The 19792-nt window shown below is 35.6% G+C and overlaps 2 protein-coding genes across 4 annotated transcripts in view; one reads left to right on the top strand and one right to left on the bottom strand.

Annotated features, from left to right (window-relative positions):
* CLUAP1 (clusterin associated protein 1) overlaps window positions 1-12266 on the top strand; it is a 52209-nt gene extending 39943 nt beyond the window's left edge. The window contains exons 10-12 of the mRNA XM_074196873.1: window positions 6043-6150; window positions 7404-7459; window positions 12057-12266. Coding sequence (XP_074052974.1) covers window positions 6043-6150; window positions 7404-7459; window positions 12057-12206 — 314 coding nt within the window. The 3' untranslated portion in view covers window positions 12207-12266. The remainder of the gene's footprint in view (window positions 1-6042; window positions 6151-7403; window positions 7460-12056) is intronic.
* Window positions 12267-15182: 2916 nt separating this feature from the next.
* NLRC3 (NLR family CARD domain containing 3) overlaps window positions 15183-19792 on the bottom strand; it is a 54447-nt gene continuing 49837 nt past the window's right edge. For all 3 annotated transcript variants that reach the window (XM_074196870.1, XM_074196869.1, XM_074196871.1), the window contains one exon: window positions 15183-17885. In XM_074196870.1, coding sequence (XP_074052971.1) covers window positions 17795-17885 — 91 coding nt within the window. In that variant the 3' untranslated portion in view covers window positions 15183-17794. The remainder of the gene's footprint in view (window positions 17886-19792) is intronic.

Raw genomic sequence — 19792 nt, 5'->3', positions numbered from 1 at the left:
CAGTTTTATTTTGGTAAATATTCATCCATTTCACTCAGGTTATCAAATTAATTGGCAGATGGTTTGGCAAAATAGCTATGAATTTATCTCTTTAATTTCCTCCTCATTGGTGGTGAGTTTATTTAACCTTTTCATTTTTCATACTAGTAATTTGGTTTTTTCTTTTTTTAAAAAATTTTTATTAAGCACAGGTTTATCTATTTTATTGCTTTTTTCATAAAACCAACTTAGTCTTATTTATTAGATCATTGGTTTTCTTGCTTTCAATTTTATTATCTCTCCCTTGATTTTTAGAATTTCTAATTTGGTATTTAATTGGGAATCTTGATTCTTTTTCTAGCTTTTTTAGTTGCATACCCAATTCATTGATCTCCTCTTTCTCTATTTTATTCATATAAACATTTAAAGATATAAAATTTTCCTTAAAAACTGCTTTGGCTACATCCAAAAATTTTGGTATGATATTTCATTGTTGTAATTTTCCTGGATGAAATGATTGATTATTTCTGTGATTTGTTGTTTGATCCACTCTTTATTCTTTTTTTTCCTTTTTGCTGGCAGTGGGGTTAAGTGATTTGCCCAAGGTCACACAGCTAGGTAGTTATTAATTATTAGGTGTCTGAGGCTGGATTTGAACTCAGGTCCTTCTGACTCCAGGTGCTCTTTCTACTGTACCACCTAGCTGCCCCTAATCCACTCATTCTTTAAAATTAAGTTATATAGTTTCCAATTAATTTTTTATTTCTCTTTACATGGCCCTTTATTACATGTAATTTGTATTGCATTATGATTTGAAAAATATGAACTTTTTATTTTTGTCTTCATTTGGTTGTAAGGTTTTCATGTTCTAATACATGTTCAGTTTTGGTATTGGTGCCATGTACTGCAGAGAAAAAGGTATATTCTTTTATATCTCCCATGTACTGTAGAGAAAAAGGTATATTCTTTTCTATCTCCATTAAGCTTTCTCCAAGTTTTCTAAGATTTTATTCACCTTATTAAATGACTTCCTTGTTTACTTTGTGGTTAGATTTATCTAGTTTTGAAAGAGGGAGGTTTAGGTCCCCCATTATTATAGTTTTGCCAACCATCTCCTTTGTAATTCATTGTTTCTCCTCTAAGAATTTGAATACTGTATCCCTAGATGCATATATGTTTAATAATGATACAACTTCATTGCCTATGGGGCTTTTTAAGAAGATGTAGTTTCTTTCTTTATCCCTTTTAATGAGATCTAATTTTGCTTTTGCTTTGTCTGAGATCAGGATTGCTACTCCCAATTTTTTGCTTTGGCTGAAGCATAATTCATTTTTGCTCCTACCTTTTACCTTTACTCTTGTGTATCCCTGCTTTAAATGTGTTTCTTGTAAACAATGTATTGTAGGATTCTGGTTTTTAATCTATTCTGCTATCTGTTTTTGTTTTATAAGAGCATTCATCCCATTCACATTTATAATTAAGATTGCTAATTCTGTATTACTCTCCATGCTATTTTTCCCCATTTATACTTTTCTCTTATTCCTCTTCACCAATGTTTTACTCCTTTTCCCCTTTAACTTTTTTTTTTAGGTTTTTGCAAGGCAAATGAGGTTAAGTGGCTTGCCCAAGACCACACAGCTAGGTAATCATTAAGTTTCTGAGACGGGATTTGAACCCAGGTACTCCTGACTCCAGGACCAGTGCTTTATCCACTGCGCCACCTAGCCGCCCCTTCCCCTTTAACTTTTAAAAAAAAATTTTAACTTTCAGTTTATTTTCAGTTATATCTCCACCTTTCATTTTATCATCCCTTCTTTTTCTTTCCCTCCCTCTACCCCTACTTCCCTGTAGAGTGTTAGATTTTTAAACCCAATTGGAAATGTATCTCATTTTCTCTTTGGGCCAAATCTATTGAAAGCATTTACTCAGTGTTCACATTCTCCCTTCTTTCCCACTTCTATAATAGGTCTTGGTGTCTTTTCACCTGGTCTTATATATCAATTAATGCCTAACCTCTTTATTTTTGTGTTTTTATTGTTTTAACCCTGTCTTGTATTTACACCCCCTTTATCAAATTATGCTCCTTTTATCTGACCTGATAGAAGTATTATCAATCAAAGTATGGTCAGTCAGGTACATCTTTATGAGCATAGTAGCTTTCTATGGTTAGCATGTTTTAGCTTTTGCTAAAATGTAAATGGGGTTGATTGATTGCTTGATTGATTGATAAGCAGCATTGCCTCATAGTCACTAGGTACCCTCCCCTCTTCTGTCTCATTCACATCAAACTACAATCACTTTATACATTACTCCCTTTTCAAGTATCATCCATGGACATACAATCCTCATGACCCAAAGCATCATGCAAAGCCAAATAATTTCATGAACCATCCCAACCTACTCTCTTCCATACTCCCCTTCCCCCCTTTAGCTCCCCAATCATGATATTTAACTCAGTGGATTAAGATAAGATCACTTCCTTATCTCTTTAGGTCCAAGCCTAATAAGTAGATTTCTACCCTCTGCCCCTATTTTACTACAAACCTCTAAGTATCTAGTAAAGTCAAGTCACTTCTGATTTAATTACTGGGACTCTCTGAAGGTCTCTATTAAGAACTTTACAATCAGTTGTAAAGTATGGAAGACACTAGCTCAATACCACCAGCATAGGATGCCCTCATCAGAGAAAGTGCTGAGCACTGTGAGCTTGACAGAATTAAAGTAAGTTAAAAGAAACATGAGACCTGTAAATTTATTTTTTTTTATTTTTTATTTTTTTAGGTTTTTTTTGCAAGGCAGTGGAGTTAAGTGGCTTGCCCAAGGTCACACAGCTAGGTAATAAGTGTCTGAGGCCAGATTTGAACTCAGGTACTCCTGACTCCAGGGCTGGTGCTCTATCCACTACGCCACCTAGCCACCCTGAGACCTGTAAGTTTAGAGTAAACACCCCAGCTTTTCACCTAGACCATTTGTCTCAAACATAGTATGTCATTTTGATCTTCAGTAAAAGGATAAGAATCAACCATACCCATATCTTCTAAATTTAATCTCTTCAACTATATTCAACTCTTTAACTATCCTAAGAGAAATAGAATTCTCAAAAGTTACAGTGTTGGGGCAGCTAGGTGGCATAGTGGATAAGAGCACCAGCCCTGGAGTCAGGAGGACTTGAGTCCAAATCCGGCCTCAGACACTTAATGATTACCTAGCTGTGTGACCTTAGGCAAGTCACTTAACCCCATTATCTTGCAAAAACCTCCAGAAAAGTATTATCTTCCCTTGTAGGATTGTATACAATTGAATGCTCTTGTCTTAACATTTGTTTTGTTTTTTCCCCCTTTTCCTTTTTTTTTTGCATCTCTTGAGTCTTGTATTTGGATTTGGAATTCTCTGTTCAGTTCTAGTCTTTTTATCAAGAAATTTTGGAAGTCCTCTGTTTCATTGAACATTCATCTTTTCCCCTGACAGAAAATACTGAATTTTGCAGGGTAGTAAATTCTTTGTTGCATTTGAAGATTCTTTGCCCTCCAAAATATGGTATTCCAGATCCTCTGGTCCTTTAGTGTTGAAACTGATAAGTCCTTGTAAATCTGATTATGTTTCCTTTGTATTTAAATTGCTTCTTTTTTTTTTGTTTCTTGCATTATTTTCTCCTTTATTTGAGAATTCTGGAATTTGGCTATGATAGTCCTTGGAGTTTTATCCTGGGGTCACTTTCTGGAGGAATTCTGTATATTCTTTCAATGGTGATTTTTGTCTTCTTAATCTTGCAGATTTGGACAGTTTTCCCTGATAATTTCCTGAAAATTATTTTCCAGTTCTTTTGTTTGTTTGCTTTTTACAAGGCAGTGGTGTTAAGTGACTTGCCCAAGGTCACACAGGTAACTAAGTGTCTGTAGGCAGATTTGAACTCATGTCCTCCTGACTCCAAGGCTGGCTGGCACTCTATTCACTGTGCCACCTAGCTGCTCAACTTTTTTTTGAACTTGATTTTCTGATAGAGCAATAATTTGTAAATTATCTCTCCTGGATCTATATTCCAGTTCGTTTGTTTTTTTACTTTAAATTACTTTATGTTTTCTTCAGTTTTTTACTGAAAATTTTTTTTTTTACTTTTTCAGACTTTTTACTTTGTTTGATGGAGTCTTGATGTCTCATAGATTCATTGGTTTGTATTTGTCCAGTTCTAATTTTTAGGATTTCATTTTCTTCAATTAGCTTTTGTGGTTCCTTTTCAGTTGGTTAATTTTACTTTTTTGCTGAGTTGTATTTCTTTTCTAGATGTTCAATTTGAGTTTTAGATGAGTTGCATTCTTTTTCCAGTTGGTCAATTTTAGTTTTTGAAGAATTACATTCTTTTTTCCAGTTGATTATTTTTTCTTTTAAAGAAATTGATTTCTTTGGTCATTTTTTCATAATTTTCCTGCATGGTTCTCATTTCTTTTTTCATTTTTCTTCTTCCTCTCTTCTTTAGTTTTTAAATTCTTTTTTAACTTCTTCCGTGAGATTTTGGATTTGAGTCCAATTCGTGGACTCCTTTGAGATTTCCCATGTAGGTAATTTTTCACTGCTTTCTTCTTCACTTCTTCATCTTTATCTGCATGGTAACTTTCTATGGTTAGTGATCTTTTAGCCTTTTTGTTCATTTTGGTTGTTTGAGCTCTACTCCTGGGGTATGGGGATGTAGACCCAAGCTTTTTAATGCTGGGGCTGGAGTTTAATCCCTGGCTTATCCTTGGTCAAGATGTTGCCTATGCAGTCCAGGTGTTGACGTTGCAGAGGTTTCTTTTCACCTTTATGTTCAGGCTTTGCCTATATAGTGGTTTGTTCCCAACCTAGTCCTGTTTTGGGGTTGGGACCAAGCTGTTGGGACCAGGACTGCACTATGACTAAAAGCCTCCCACTGGTTTTCCTGCTCTCCAGCCTCCTGGACTTTACTTCCCCTCCCCAGACTTAGACCTTCACTGAAGATCCTACAGTTGAAAACTTGTTTCAGTTTTGTCTTTTTGTAGTGGGATCTGTAGCTTTAATGTCTGTATGGAGACTTCATTTAGCATTGTGTAGGGAAAAGCTCCTGGATCATGCTAGCTTCAAACTGCCATCTTGACTCTGCCCTGGCATTTCCATCTTCTAGAGTACTAACGTCAATCAGCAACCCTAGGAGGTAGAAGTTTGTGGTACTAGGATTGACGTCATCTAAATTGTGGGATGAGTTCTCTAGGCCATTCTCCTAGGTAACCATTTTTGACCATGGAAGGTAGTTATTCTCTCTCTTCATGCAGTAGATATAGAATATTCTTTTCCAGTGCAATCAAAATGATTTGTGTTGACATTGTTGTAATATCAAAGGTTCAGTAATATCAAAGATAAAATTATCCATAAAATGACTTTAAGACATATCTCTGCAATATTCTGCATTAGAAATGACCATTAGTATCAGATGTTGGCTTCAGGAATGACTATCTCCTCCCTGATCAAAACTATGAATGATGGTGCAGCTTTTCTTGCTTAGCCCATTATTTAAGGCTTAATTCATTCTAACACTACCATCCTTATTTTATCTTTCTAATTCTCATCTTGATTGAAGAGTTAAAGTCCTGGTCGCATCATTTGGGAATGAATTTGAGCCAATACCACACTGTTTTTCTTTATGTGTGTGTGTATATATCTATATCTATATCTGTATCTATATCTATATCTATATCTATATATCTATCTATCTATCTATCTATCTATATATCTATATCTATATCTATATCTATATCTATATATATATATATTCAGGACAGCCTGACTCCTCAGTTTTGGGTTCTGTATAACAAATTGATGTTTGTAAAAAAAAATGCTCCTAGCCTGTCTGTGGGCTTACTAGTGTCCTTATTGCTTTGAGAGTCAGAAACAGTATAATGTTGTTGTTGGGCACTGATAGGCAAAAACAGATCAGGACAAAAGCTGAAAAGTACAGATTACTTTTGAATATTGATCTGTCTTATTGGAAGGAATTGATTTATGTCTAGAGGTAAAATAACATTTTGTAACATTGATTTTTTTTTAATTATCTAGGTAATGATGATTCAGATATAGACATCCAAGAAGATGATGAATCTGACAGTGAAATGGAAGAGAGGCGATTATCAAAGCCACGAACAGCCATGGAGGTTTTGATGCAAGGTGCCTTGATTGCTCTGGCCGCTTCCTTTTGCCCCTTAATTAAAAGAAGTGTTCTGAGGTGGTTTGACATTAAATATTAAATATTAAATGGATTTGAATCCATGTTTCATGGCTCTAAATTCAGAACTGTTTTTTACTATTGACCACACCTCTGGGAATATGTTTTAAATTATGTTCTATATATATTTGTGTAATAATGATTCATGTTATGTTGGTCCCCACAGATGATGAGAGGAAATGTGACTTGGTGAATTAGATGCTGGCCTCTGCTTCCAGCTCTTGTATTATACTACAATGCAACTATGTATGATGTTGATTGCCCCTAACTAGTGTTATTTTACAATATATTTTAAGTAAACACATCATAATATTTAAAAAACCTCCCTGAAACATTGTCCTATCAATCCTTTATGACAGAATTTAGTTTTGGGATAGCATTTTAAAGTTGCAAAAATGCTTTATATAAATATATATGTATGTATCTGTGTATACATATGATCACACACTTATTAAGTGCCTGGGGTGGGATTCACCTTCAACTTTTCCTGACTTTGGCATTCTTTCTACTATCCTACCTAGTTAACTCCCAGCCGTCAGTCATTCATTCACTCTTTTCAGAAATGGGGAGAAGGTTAGACATGCTAGAAAGCTCCCTAAAGAGGCAAGCATAAAGCCCATACTTGCAAAAAATATGGGTGGCAATTGATTAAGAAAGGTAACTGATATTGAGGGGGGAAACTTTAGAAGAAAAGGAGAAAGAAATCTAGACTATTAGATTTAGGTGAAATTATTTTTTTTGCACCATCTTCATAAATCCTTGATGCCACTGGCATTCTTTCAGACTACAGGGGACACCCTAAAGATAGTTGTCCATCCACTATGGGACACCAGACATTCTCTTCATCAAGTAGCACATAGGACATGGGAAATTGTGGATCCTAATAGCATTGTTATATGTTAACAACAAATTTTAACATTTTAAAAATATTTGAGTCTATATTCTTCCATCTTTACCTCTACTTCTCCCTCCTTGAAAAGATAAGCAATATGATACAGATTATATATATATATATATATATATATATATATATGCTATCTTGTGAAACAGTTCTATATTAGTCATGTTGCAAAATAAAGGTGTAGATTATGGTGGGTTCTGGCTAGGTCTTAGAATTTATCTCTTGCCTTAACTTGATTAGAGTTCATTTCTAAGCTAGTGGATTTTCATTATTTCCTTATCTTCTTCTCTTTAGGAAGACCTAACAAACGCATCGTGGGCACAATGCAAGGGGGAGAAACTGATGATGATGTAAGTTTAAATTAATCCTATAATATACTGATTTCCTAGATTAATCAAATGATAGGCTTGGCCTCATAGAATAGAGAAAAAAAGAGTAAGAATAGAAAATAGAATAGAAAGACCTAAGAAGCTAAACTAGTATCTAGACTAAAAGAATGAGTTTGATCAGTTTGACTGGAGATTATTCTGAGCCAAGCTGGTTCCCTTACCTCTGGAGGAATTTTCCTCACTGACACATGTTGTATTGTTTACTTATTAATATCTCATCTTTCATTTTTCAAACAAGCTCAATTGCTCTATTTATTTCTCTATTTACTGGTCATTCCATTCTTACAGTCCAAGTTAGCAGTCTCAACTCAATAGGATAATTCTTAACTTAAAATAGCAAGAAATCAATTTAATGCAATTTTATGAGTATTTATTAAGTTTCTACAAAGTGCTTAGTAGATACAAAGACAAAGCAAAAAATAGTCATTGCCCTCAAGGGGCTGGTTTCCTTCCTTTCCTGCATTCATTCATTCATTCATTCCTTCCTTCATTTCAGGGCTGGGGAGGGATCTAGGCTTACTAAACAATGCTACAGAAACTGACATAAAACTCTGAGATCAGAAAATGTGAGTCCCTAATCATGCCAACCAGACTTCTTCCTTGTCCAGTTACATTTCCACATTTGTTCTTCACACATCCTGACATGCAGCCATATTTAACCTACTTGTGCTCCTTCTTGTCCTAGTCCTCCTCGTGCTTGTCCTCCTCCTGCTCCCCATCTCTGTCCACCAGCCTGGGCTCCTGAGCCTCCCCTCCAGGTGTGATCTCCATCCTCCTTGTAGGGCCTTCTTAGGACATGGGACTGTGTTTGCCTGTTCTTTGAATCCCCAACAAGGGTTCCCTTGCTGACACATAGGAAACACTTAATAAATGCTGACTGAATGATATTTTAGTGCACTTTGAGCCTGTAACCATCATTATACCAGAAATACCTTTGGGGCTGGGACTCTTTTTTTTTTTTTTCCTGGTCTTTGTGGTCTTTGTAGTGCCCAGCATTAACTCTGACAGCTTCTACATGGAGGCGCTGTCAGACAATGAGGGTGATGCAGAGAAACAAGATACACAATCTGTGCCTTCATTAGGGGTATGTCCACATTCAGGAGGTGCCCACAAATAACTACACTACAGTGACAGTTCTATTGGAGTCCACAAGTAACCACACTACAGTGACAGGCTATAGTTCAGCAATGGTGCTGAACTCATGTAGAAGTAGGGGTCATTTAACCATGGACCACATCTTAACTTAGAAAATTTCATATTAATATTATTGATGTTCTGTTGTATTTTTATTTTATTCAGTATTTTCCATTTCCATTTTAATCTAATTCAAGTCATAAGTAGTCCACAAACTTCTCTGACATAGGGCACAGAAAACTGACCTTTAGCGGCAGCTAGGTGGCACAGTGATAGAGCACTGGCCCTGAAGTCAGGAGGATCTGAGTTCAAATGTGACCTCAGACACTTAATAATTGCCTAGCTGTGTGACCTTTGTCAAAGTCACTTAACACCATTGCCTTAAATTTAATTTAAAAATTTTTAAAAAGCTGGCCTTCAAGTCAGGAAGGTCTGGGTTCAAGCTCCTCCTCTGACACTGTGAGCCTGGGAAAGTCACTTAACCTTTCAGTTCTCTAAGCAACATTAAGTTGCACTGGCAGAGCTCCCTCCATCAATGAAGTTTGAGGGATCCCTAGATCCATAGGAAGGACATAAACAAAGGAGAAACCTCCACTCTCAAAGAGAAGAACTAGCTCAGCTCTCAAGTCATTCATTGAAAACCTCTCCTCATCCCCATATCAATTGTTTTCTGTTAGAACTGAAAGCACTTCTCAACATTCACCTAGTCCTGGGTGTCCAGTGTGACACAATTTAATCCTCTGCATCTAACATTTATTAAGAAACTGTTGAATACTGTATATACTTTTACTCAAATAAGGTACAGGACATGGTTCTTGTCTTCAAGTAACTTAAAATCTTTTAATGAAAAAGATTAATATTGACACAAAGTCATAGTATCATAGATTTATAGGTAGAAGGACCTTAGAAGTCATGTATTACAATCCCCTTATTTTACAAATGAAGAAATAGAGACCCATGAAATTAAGTGACTTGTCCATGATCACATGGTAATAAATAATGCAGCCTCTTTGTTAAGCACTTGATGAATGGTCCAGACATCATATTAAGTGCTGGGGGCCATCAAGATAGGTAGAAACATGGTTGCTGCCCTCTTCAAAGAGGCATGATTTATGACAAAATATATGAAAGATGATGTTAGAGGGAAGGGTTGGAGGAAAAGGGAGAGAAAAAAAAACAATAGAACTTGAGCTAGGCCCTTAAAGAAGAAAAATCACACTAGCAGAGATGTAGACATAGAAATGTGCATTCTCTGGGAGTAATGGTTTGGCTGATTTGACTGGAGTAGAAGGTGATAAAGGGAAGCTCCTGAGGAGCCTTGAACATTAGGCTAAATTTGGACTTAGAAGTAGCAGTACTGTATTGAAAGATTTGAGCAAAGGGTGGTCAACAAGTGGCCAGAGCCAAAACAGCAGGCTGAAGACAGGAGAGTCAAGACAAAAAGAGTAGTCTTTCTTTTTTTTCTCACATTCTCTCTTTTTTTATTTAAAGATTTTATTTATTTTGAGTTTTACAATTTTTCCCCTAATCTTACTTCCCCCTCCAACAGAAGGCAATTTGCCAGTCTTTATATTGTTTCCATGGTTTACATTGATCCAAATTGAATGTGATGAAAGAGAAATCATATCCTTAAGGAAGAAACATAAAGTATAAGAGATAGCAAGATCAGACAATAAGATATCAGTCAAAAAGAGAAGTCTTGATAATTTCTGAGTGAGAAAGGGGGACCAAAAGCAGATCTTTCATACATAAAAACCACAAGTAGGTTGTACTATGATGAAATCATTTTTAGGTCTTGAGTTTCCATTCCCACGGATCCTGTGGAATTGTCTCAAGTCTTGGGGGTCATGATTACTCTGTGAGTTACAGAACCAGAGTTCTATGATGGGAACAGGAGTTCAACACAGGACCAGGGATTGCAAACATGTGATTGATGGCCCTGGAAAATAGAGAGAGCTAAATCCCTCATTGAATACTAGTGCTGATCCAAGCACTCCCCTTTATTCAAGGGGGAGATCATTTCAGAGCACAAAGGATCATTGTGCCACGCTCAGGGCACAGGGCCTTTTGCTGGGTCTTAGAAACAGAACTTCTTCAAAGTATTTTGACAGAAGGGTAGCTAGGTGGCGCAGTGGATAGAGCACCAGCCCTCAAATCGGGAGGACCTGAGTTCAAATCCAGACTCAGCACTTATTCTCAGCGCTTATTCCTTACTTAGCTTGGGCAAGTCACTTAATCCATTATCTTGTAAAAATTAAACAAAAAAAATTTGACAGTTGACATGTGCAAAGCAGTGCTGAGACCCCAAAATTTATTTGACTGTGGGATTAAATCAGGAAGATCAGTTAGAAATTTGGTGATTATAATAAGTCAAAATGTGAGGAAATAAGTTAAGAATTTGAGCATGAAAAAGAAAGAATGGATGAAGGATATCCTTTAATTTGCCTGATTAATTTGAGGTGGAGTTAGATGAGGAATAGAGGATGGGTCCAGTTTTAGGCCTGGAATATTAGACAATAGCTAACATTTATAATAGCACTTTTGAAGATTGTAAAGCATGTTACATATGTTTTCTCATTTGAAGACTTAAGAAAATGAAGATTTCACTAATAGAAATAGCAAAGTCTGGAAAAAAGCATTGGAGGTGGCTTAGGAGTACTAAAAACCTTTTTTTTTGCTTTTGTGTGCATAGCTCATATTATAAATTCACATAGGCCTGGGCTGCCCAGAATGAGTGTAGTGTATGCTGTTATTCCATTTGTCCTGTTGTCTTCTCCTGTTCATTCAGTATTCTCAAAATAGACCAAATCTATACATTCTTTCTGCTGTCCTCCCATAGACCAAAAAGAGATGGGCTCCTTTCTCCATTTTGGTCCTCATACCTACTTTGCACATTCTTTTTCTCTTCCCTAAATCTAACAGGAATGAAAATGAACATATCCTCAGCTCCATTCAGAATCTTCTTTTTCATTAGTAAAAAAGCATACTCTCATTTTTACTGTACTTCACAGTTTATAACTTTGTCCTTATAATAGCACTGTGAAAAAGAGTGTGGATTTTATGCTGATTTTATTGATGAAGAAACTCAGATCTCAGAGGCAAAATACCTTTCAAGGGATGTTTTTCTGGCTTCCCACAAAGCAAGTTCCAGGGGATAATTGGCCAAAAGCCATGGCATTATATATAACAATAGTAAATCCAATTTGTACTGGGTTGTATAGGTCTGGAAACTGATGCCTGAAGGCAGTATTATTAATTCAGAGAATTTCATCTATGACTTGGTCTGGCTACTTTTTCTCCTGTGCCATGCAGTGTTTTTTTCTTCTGAACTGCTAGAAAAATGTTTATTGGGTTTTAACTTCTAACTAGCTAAAAAAACTAACTACAACTTGTTATAATAGTAATGCCCTCTGTTTTATTGTAGGAAGATTCAGAGGATAGTGAAATTGATATGGAAGATGATGAAGAAGATGATGATGATTTGGAAGATGAAAGCATGGCTCTCTCCCCCACTAAGCCAAATCGTAGAGCCCGTAAACCTGAGCCGCTGGATGAGAGTGACAATGACTTCTAGTTTACTCCTTCTGGCCCCAATGTGAATTAAAAACAACATGGGTAAATCCATGATGAGAAATTTGGGAAAGTAATGTGCATTATTTTAACTATATTAGCTGTTCGTTATTGAAGATATTCAGCTGTAATCTCCTTTGCTTAGGTTTCGTGAAATTTAAATAGGAACCAAAATCACCACCAAGTATTTTTTTTAATATATTTACCCACTATTTTTGGAAAATAAAATTTCTTGATTATCATCATCAAAGGAGATACAAAAAGTCCACAGAACCACAAAGAGATGAGAAATGTGATTAATATCATTGTGTCACAAGTCAGATCTTGGGAACCACCCCAGGAATAACTTCTCCCAATGTATGCTGCTTACCATGGTTTTAAAATATTGGCAACATACTGATTTTAAGAAGATAATTTTCCTTTTAATTTTAAAACTCCCTGTGCTCTCTCTGTACCAAGTTCTTCTGAATGTCCTTAAATAAACATAATTTTCTAGCGTTTCGGTCACAGAGTCATAGAATATTGGAGCTGGAAGGGACTTTTGAATTCATCTAATACAACACTTCATAAAAAAATGAGATTAAGATGAAGAAAAGCTGTGATTTGTGCATGACTTTATAACTCTTGAGTAAAATACCCTAGTTTCTTGAATTCCATCCAATTCAGGGTTCTTCTGTTTTTGCTATGCCATCCTGTCTGCTTAGATTCCATTCTTACAAAACATCCTTATAGGTGCGAAAGACAATTGAAAGCCTTTATATTAGGCTGCAATATGTTTAAGTTTTTCTTCACTTCCTTTTCAGAAAGCTCACTTTTTTCAGAAAAAAAAAGATCATGTTTCCAAGACAACCAGGACCACCTTTTCATCAGCTTTTTCTTTTTTCTGTTAACTGTACTAAATTTGTAAAACTTGTTGACCTAGATTTTTTGTTTGCCTGAGACTCTAAGATTACCCATCAGTAAATCTAAAAACATCAGCAATAGAAATTGCAAACCTGCATGACTTAAAGAATTTTTTTAGAGAACAAACTAGCAGCATGTAGCAGTCATATTCTTTGACCCATTACATTGTTGATAATCCCTGAAAGTTTTATCAGAAGCAAAAAAAAAAAATGTAATGTCAAAAAACTGGAAGTGGTCCAAATGTCTGACCAGAGGTGGGGTATTTAAATAAATTTTGATACATAAATGGAATGGAATATTACAAAACAATTAAAACTAGTCTGAAGAAAAAATCCAAACCTTTAAAATAATGCAAAGTTAAAAAAAAACTACCACAAGCAGAAAAATTTAACTATACATTATAACTACAATCATATAAGAAGAAAATAAGAAAGAATGGACCAACAAAGAATCCTGGAAACTTAATAGGAATGATAAAAATTATGACACTTCCTGTGTCCAAATTAATTGATTTTAGATGTAAATTGTTACTAAACAAGTTTAGTTGGTTGTATTGATGTTCAAATGTTAAGTGTTTATTGTTGTTTTTTTAAGGAATTTGAGGTAGGAGAGATCTTAGAGATTCTCTTGCCCAAACTCATTCCACAGGGCCTAGACTAATGAAACAGAAGGTAGTACTCCTCTTAGCACTCTCTCTCTCTCTCTTCCACCCTGACAAACTGTCTCTTTCTGGCAGGAAAAAGTCTTGATGTAAAATAAATGTAGTAAAAAGCACTTAAATAGTCAATTCAATGATTTTTCTTTTTGGTCACCAAAACTGTATGACTTCTGTTCTGTATCCACTTCCTCCTGTTGCGCACTCTCCTTTATCACTTATTAGTTATGTAACAACAGGTAAATGGCTTGACTTCTTGAGCTTGTTCTTCAACTGTAGATGATAACAGTTTACCATTAGCAAATATATGTCATTTTTCAAGATTTCTGTTTTTATAACTGAGTAATATGGGAAATCTAAAAGTTTTAGAAGCCTCTTTTGACAATTTAGACTCATTGGATCAAAAAATATGGAACTAAAAGATTGATTTATTCCCTTCACATTGGAAATTGGAAAACAGCGTATGAGAGGGAAAGAAAATTGCCCAAGGAAATGGTAGGACTGTGATTGAGAACCTAGAGAGTCTGACTACCTATCTTTCTTTCCACACCTTTTTCCTAAAGACTACCATCATTCAACAGCTTGGAAAAGTTTATAGTTGACATTATTATATGCTATTAATCAGTTTGCTAGACAATTTGGAAGTTATATTTTTTTTTTCTTTCGAGGTAGGATACTTTCAGGGGTGTCCAATCTTTTAGCTCTTCTGGGCTACTTTGTCCAACAAAAAGCTTTCAAGAACTGCATACTGAATTCACCCATTCATGAATATCATGTCACCACTCCCACCAAAACACCTACCACTAAGGTACACAACTACAGGGACTAGGATTAGCTTGAATGGACCTGAAGGACCACTAGATCCTCAGGCTGCTAGTTGGACATACCTGCTCCAAAGAGTTTTTCAAATTTTTTCTATAGCATTAAAGATAGAATATAGCTTATAAACCTTCAGGAGTCTGGTGTGACTTTAAAATGTGGTTATATACACCAAAAACAATTACCCTCCCCCCAAAAAAACCTTCAAAAAACCCCCAACACCCAAATTCTATAGAACTTTTTTTTAAAGGTTTTTGCAAGGCAAATGGGGTTAAGTGGCTTGCCCAAGGCCACACAGCTAGGTAATTATTAAGTGTCTGAGATCAGATTTGAACCCAGGTACTCCTGACCCCAGGGCCGGTACTTTATCCACTGCACCACCTAGCTGCCCCTATAGAACCTTTTTGACTTGTTTTTCAAGGAGCATAAAAAACAAAGTCTACAGTCTGACATACTAAAAACATTTTAAAAAATATATCAAAAATCCTTTGTTAGAACCATAAAACAATAATAATACTAATTACCCAAATAGAATCCTTCCATGGGAGAAACTCTAAGCACTTTTAAATAATAGTCTTCATAACAAACCTGTTAGTCATATAAATATAGTTAGGATGTGGAGCTGATGAGATCAATATTATAAATGTGATTCTTGTAAGATCAATTAGTTTTGCTTGGTTCAAAGCTACAGTACATGCCAGTAGTATAAGTTTCTTGAGGGCTAATTTTTGCCTGGTATATAATTGTATCTTGTATATAATTGATGATAAATAGATGTTTGTTGAATATAATTTACTTCAGTCAGTTAGCAACTATGAGATTTGCCACAAGAGACCAAGGGCAGATCAGTCTAACTCTGTTATGGGGGAAAAAAAACAACTCAAAAACCTAAGTCTTAAGTGATAAGTTGACATTAACATCATTGTAGATGTAGTGTATCATATTAGTTACATTAACTGGAAGCACTGAGATGTAAATGATTTCCTTAGCTTGTGAGGGATAGCAGGGAACTTGCTTTTAAGGACTCAATGGACTGGGACCTAGTATAAACCTGGACTAACTTTTTTTCTTCTCAACCTATTGGTCTGCATTGCTATACTATATATAATTTCTTGTAAAAATTATTCTACCTGGATGATTCACATTTACAAGTGGCATATGGGATAATTTGTTGTGTTTATACTTAGGAAAAGAAAGGATCTTATTTTTAAATGTCTTTTATGCAAACTTAAGAACTTTTAATAACGTTAAGGCACTCTGGTTTATTTTTTTTAGGGCTAGCTAATTATCAAATATTAGTTTCTGTATTTAGGAGTAGTTCCTTGAAACATTTCTCTAGAGGGTAACCCAAGGGTTTCATAGAAGTTTTAAAAGGAAAGGAATCGATAAAAGTGAACAATAAAATATACTCTTGAGTATACCATCATCTCCTTCCAACCATCAAATTGCCAAAGAGGGTAGAAAATGAAAATAATCAATTTATTATTAGACTGTAGGAATAAAGACAGAATGATAACAGTGCCTCTGTGAATTCAACCCTCCTGGGAGAATATAATTATGCAAAAAAAAGTTACTACCCTTTGACCCAGCAGTCCCATTACTGGAATTATTTTCAGTTTTTATTACTGAAAGTCATCAAAAGATCCTGTTGATACCCAGATATCTATAGCATTCTTTATTATATGCCCATCAGTTGGGAAATGATTAAACAAACTGTGGTATATGATCATAATGAAATATTTTTGCATGGTAAGGAATAAAGACTATTCCAGTTGCCTGATGTTACAGTACATTTTCTTCTTTTAAGAAATGGTAAATTATAGAAACAAAATGCTACTTCTGCTGAAAGCTTTATCAGACAGTTTTGCTTAGCCATTTTTTAAGGTTTGGATAGCATTGTTTTTTGGAATTGTAATGGTAAAACAAAATGTCAGTGAGTTAATTTTTTTAAAGAATGCTGTGTAGAGAAGAGATGGCTAGATATTATGGTTCCCAAGACTGGTTTGTCATTTATTTAGTATGATGACTAAACTAAATTAGGATATCTACTTTGAAGACCTAAGTAACATTTTTTACCAACCTCATTGTAAAAGGAATGTGTTCTTTGTTCTTTCAAAGTCATTTCAGAGAAAGAGGTAGGTAGAAAGTGTGAGCAGGCTGGCATATTTTTTTGTACTTAACTATAAAGAATTTTACAGCCATAATGATTTCCTGTTCAAACTAAAAATGAGTATCATGCACAGTCATTCTCATTGATTTGACTGATAAAATCTTTGGTGTCTTAGATGATTTTTTTTTCCCAGCTGCATTTGTGGGAAATTATGTTTTTTGATAGGCTGTTGATATAGAGGTTTCCTAGTGGCCTTTGTGGTCTGCTGAGGCTCAATACATTTTCATTATATCATTATATTTTAACACATCATAAATTCACCATCCTGGTTTCTCTGTTCTGGACATGTTTTAAATGATCCATATACCTTATAAAAATGTGACACCAAGAACTTGATTGAATCCTCCAGATAGTATCTGACCCAGAATACTTCAGGATTACTACCATCTTTTTTTCTTTTCTGTTGCCACATCATACTTGTTTATCCCTGAAGAATAATTTGCTTAGTGGTGGTATGTGGAAAACTTAGAAAAATGACAGAACCATTTTAATTTTTCTATCCTCAGAATTCCACAGCTTAAAATCATTTCAAAATACATCCATTCCCAGTTTTTCCATCCTTTTTGAAGAATTGTGACTTCTTAGAGTCGCATGTTGCTTGGAAGAATCAAGGAATATTTCCTCCACCACTCAGGTCAGGTTGATACTTTAATGATCTTATAAAAAAGTTTTGGGTAAGCCATGGCCAGTCACTTTGTTGTCTCAGTGGTTGAATCCTTAATCAGGAGGTCTATATTCTTAAGCAGGTTATCACTGTTGCTACCCCCCAGTATATGCATGGTCTGAATCACAAGGTATATTACCCATGGAAGAATGTACCCTCTTATGCAGGTTATTGTTATTCATGTTTTGATGTCAGTTCTGGAAGGTGAGACTCTCTTTGAAACTCCTTACAGAAGATCAATAAACTTCTTCCTATTAGAATGACCATGCCATTGACCTTCAGGTTATCATTTGTTATCACTAGTCTCTTAGCATTCAGAGTTCCTGCTTGGTTTCTTCCTTGTTCTTCCCAGAAGCAGTAAGTTCCACCAGAAATTATGGCTCACATTTCAACAGTACAATTTGGGGCATTTGTCTTGATGGTTTCTGAGATCATCCTGGCACCTGATTTTCCAATATGGTTTCCCTGGAGACTGGGAAAAAAAGGGTTCAAAAATTGTATCAGAAAGCCAAGTAATGGAACTTAGCATCAGTCAATAAATAGGCAGCATATTCTACTAGGTTGAAGGAATTAACTAAATAATAGCATACCAACCCTTAAAAAGTATGCAACAGGCCTGATCAAAGGTGGGAGAGAGAAGAGATGATTCCAAGGTTATGACCCTGAATAATTACAAGGATGATGGTGATGAAAACAAAAGTGAGAAGAAAAGGGGTAGAATTTAGGGAATAGTATTTTTGGATAGTGTTGAGTGGCTTTTAGCATCCGTTAGGTTGTCATAAATGCAAGTTTGGAGTGGGAGAATAAGATTTGGGAGTTTGGTTTGAAAAAGAGCAGCAAAGCTATGATAATGTGATACTCAAAGAAAGCATAGACAAGGGTCAAAGCAACGACAATGGAGACCATACATATTGAAGTGATGAGAAGGAGATAAGGAGCCAACAAAAGGAACCGTATAAGAGAACTATACAAGTGCAGTGTCTGGGAAGCCAGAACAGGAAAAGTCTTATCTAGAAAGAAGGGATATAGAATTCATGAATGTTTGTCCTTTATGTCATCACCTATTTATTGAGCCTCAGCAGACCACAAATGTCACTAGGAGACCTCTATATCAAAAGCAGAGGGCCTATCAAAAAACATAATTTTCCACAAATGCAGTTTGTCATGACATGACATTTGAGTAAGGGGGTGCTGTGTTAAGTCACCAGCCTCACTTTCTTCTCCAGAGCCATCTGGAACCAGTGGCCCGATATTAATCAGGACAACTGGAGATGACCCTGGATGCAGGGCAATCAGGATTAAGTGACTTGCCCAAGGTCACACAGCAAGTGCCAAGTGGCTAAGAATTCATGGAGGATGAGGACAAAGAGGCCAATGAATTTGGCACTAAGTAGGTCTGTAATGTCCTTGGTTTTTAGCTAAGGAGAATGGCAGAAGTGGAAAGCCAATCTTAGTTCAAACTTTGAAGTCTAAATCCTTTAATAAAGGTTTTTGCAAATAGCCAGTTGCCCTAGGCTTAACATTGTCCAGAAGAAGCAGTAGTATACAAACCTAGACTTAGAAGTAACTTCATAAGTCACCAAATTCAACCTCCCACAAAGTTCAAGAATTCTTTTACACCAGAGTTTGTTAACCTTTTTTATGTCAGGATTCCTTTGGCAGTCTGGTGAAGCCCACTTCAGCATAATAATTAAATGAAATGCTAAAGTTAAGAGGTTCCAGAAATATAAAATTTTCCCCATCTAAGTTAACAGACCTCCAAAATTTTTCCATTATAGGTTTGTAGGTTAATAACCTCCATTTTTATAGCATCCTTGGACAGGTGATCCAGACGCTGCTGGAAAGACTGAACCAGTGAAATCTTCAGTCTCTACCCCCTGCTTTCTTCCCTGAGCTAAACATCCCTATCATCAAATGATACTTATAGGACATGATTGCCAAACCCTTCATCAGCTTTTTCACCATCTTCTGGTTGCCCTTTGTGTTGTCAATAACCCTCTTAAAATATAGGACCCAGAAATGAATTGAATGCTCTTCAGATATAGTCTTATTAGTATAGTTTATGGTGGAATTATTCTAAATCACTAATTAATGAAAATTAGGACTAAGTAATTTTTCTTTTTTTTTTGCTTTGATTGAGTTTTTTAGGGTTTTTTTTTTTTTTTGCAAGGCAAATGGGGTTAAGTGGCTTGCCCAAGGCCACACAGCTAGGTAATTATTAAGTGTCTGAGACCAGATTTGAACCCAGGTACTCCTGACTCCAAGGCCAGTGCTTTATCCACTACACCACCTAGCCGCCCCTTTCATTGAGTTTTTGTTGATATTTTATCAACTACATCACAGAACTTTCAGTCCACTAAAATCCTGGTTCTTTTTTTT

The sequence above is a fragment of the Macrotis lagotis genome, chromosome 8, assembly GCF_037893015.1.
Source record: "Macrotis lagotis isolate mMagLag1 chromosome 8, bilby.v1.9.chrom.fasta, whole genome shotgun sequence".
NCBI lineage: Eukaryota > Metazoa > Chordata > Mammalia > Peramelemorphia > Peramelidae > Macrotis > Macrotis lagotis.
This window is presented reverse-complemented; position numbering and strand designations above follow the sequence as displayed.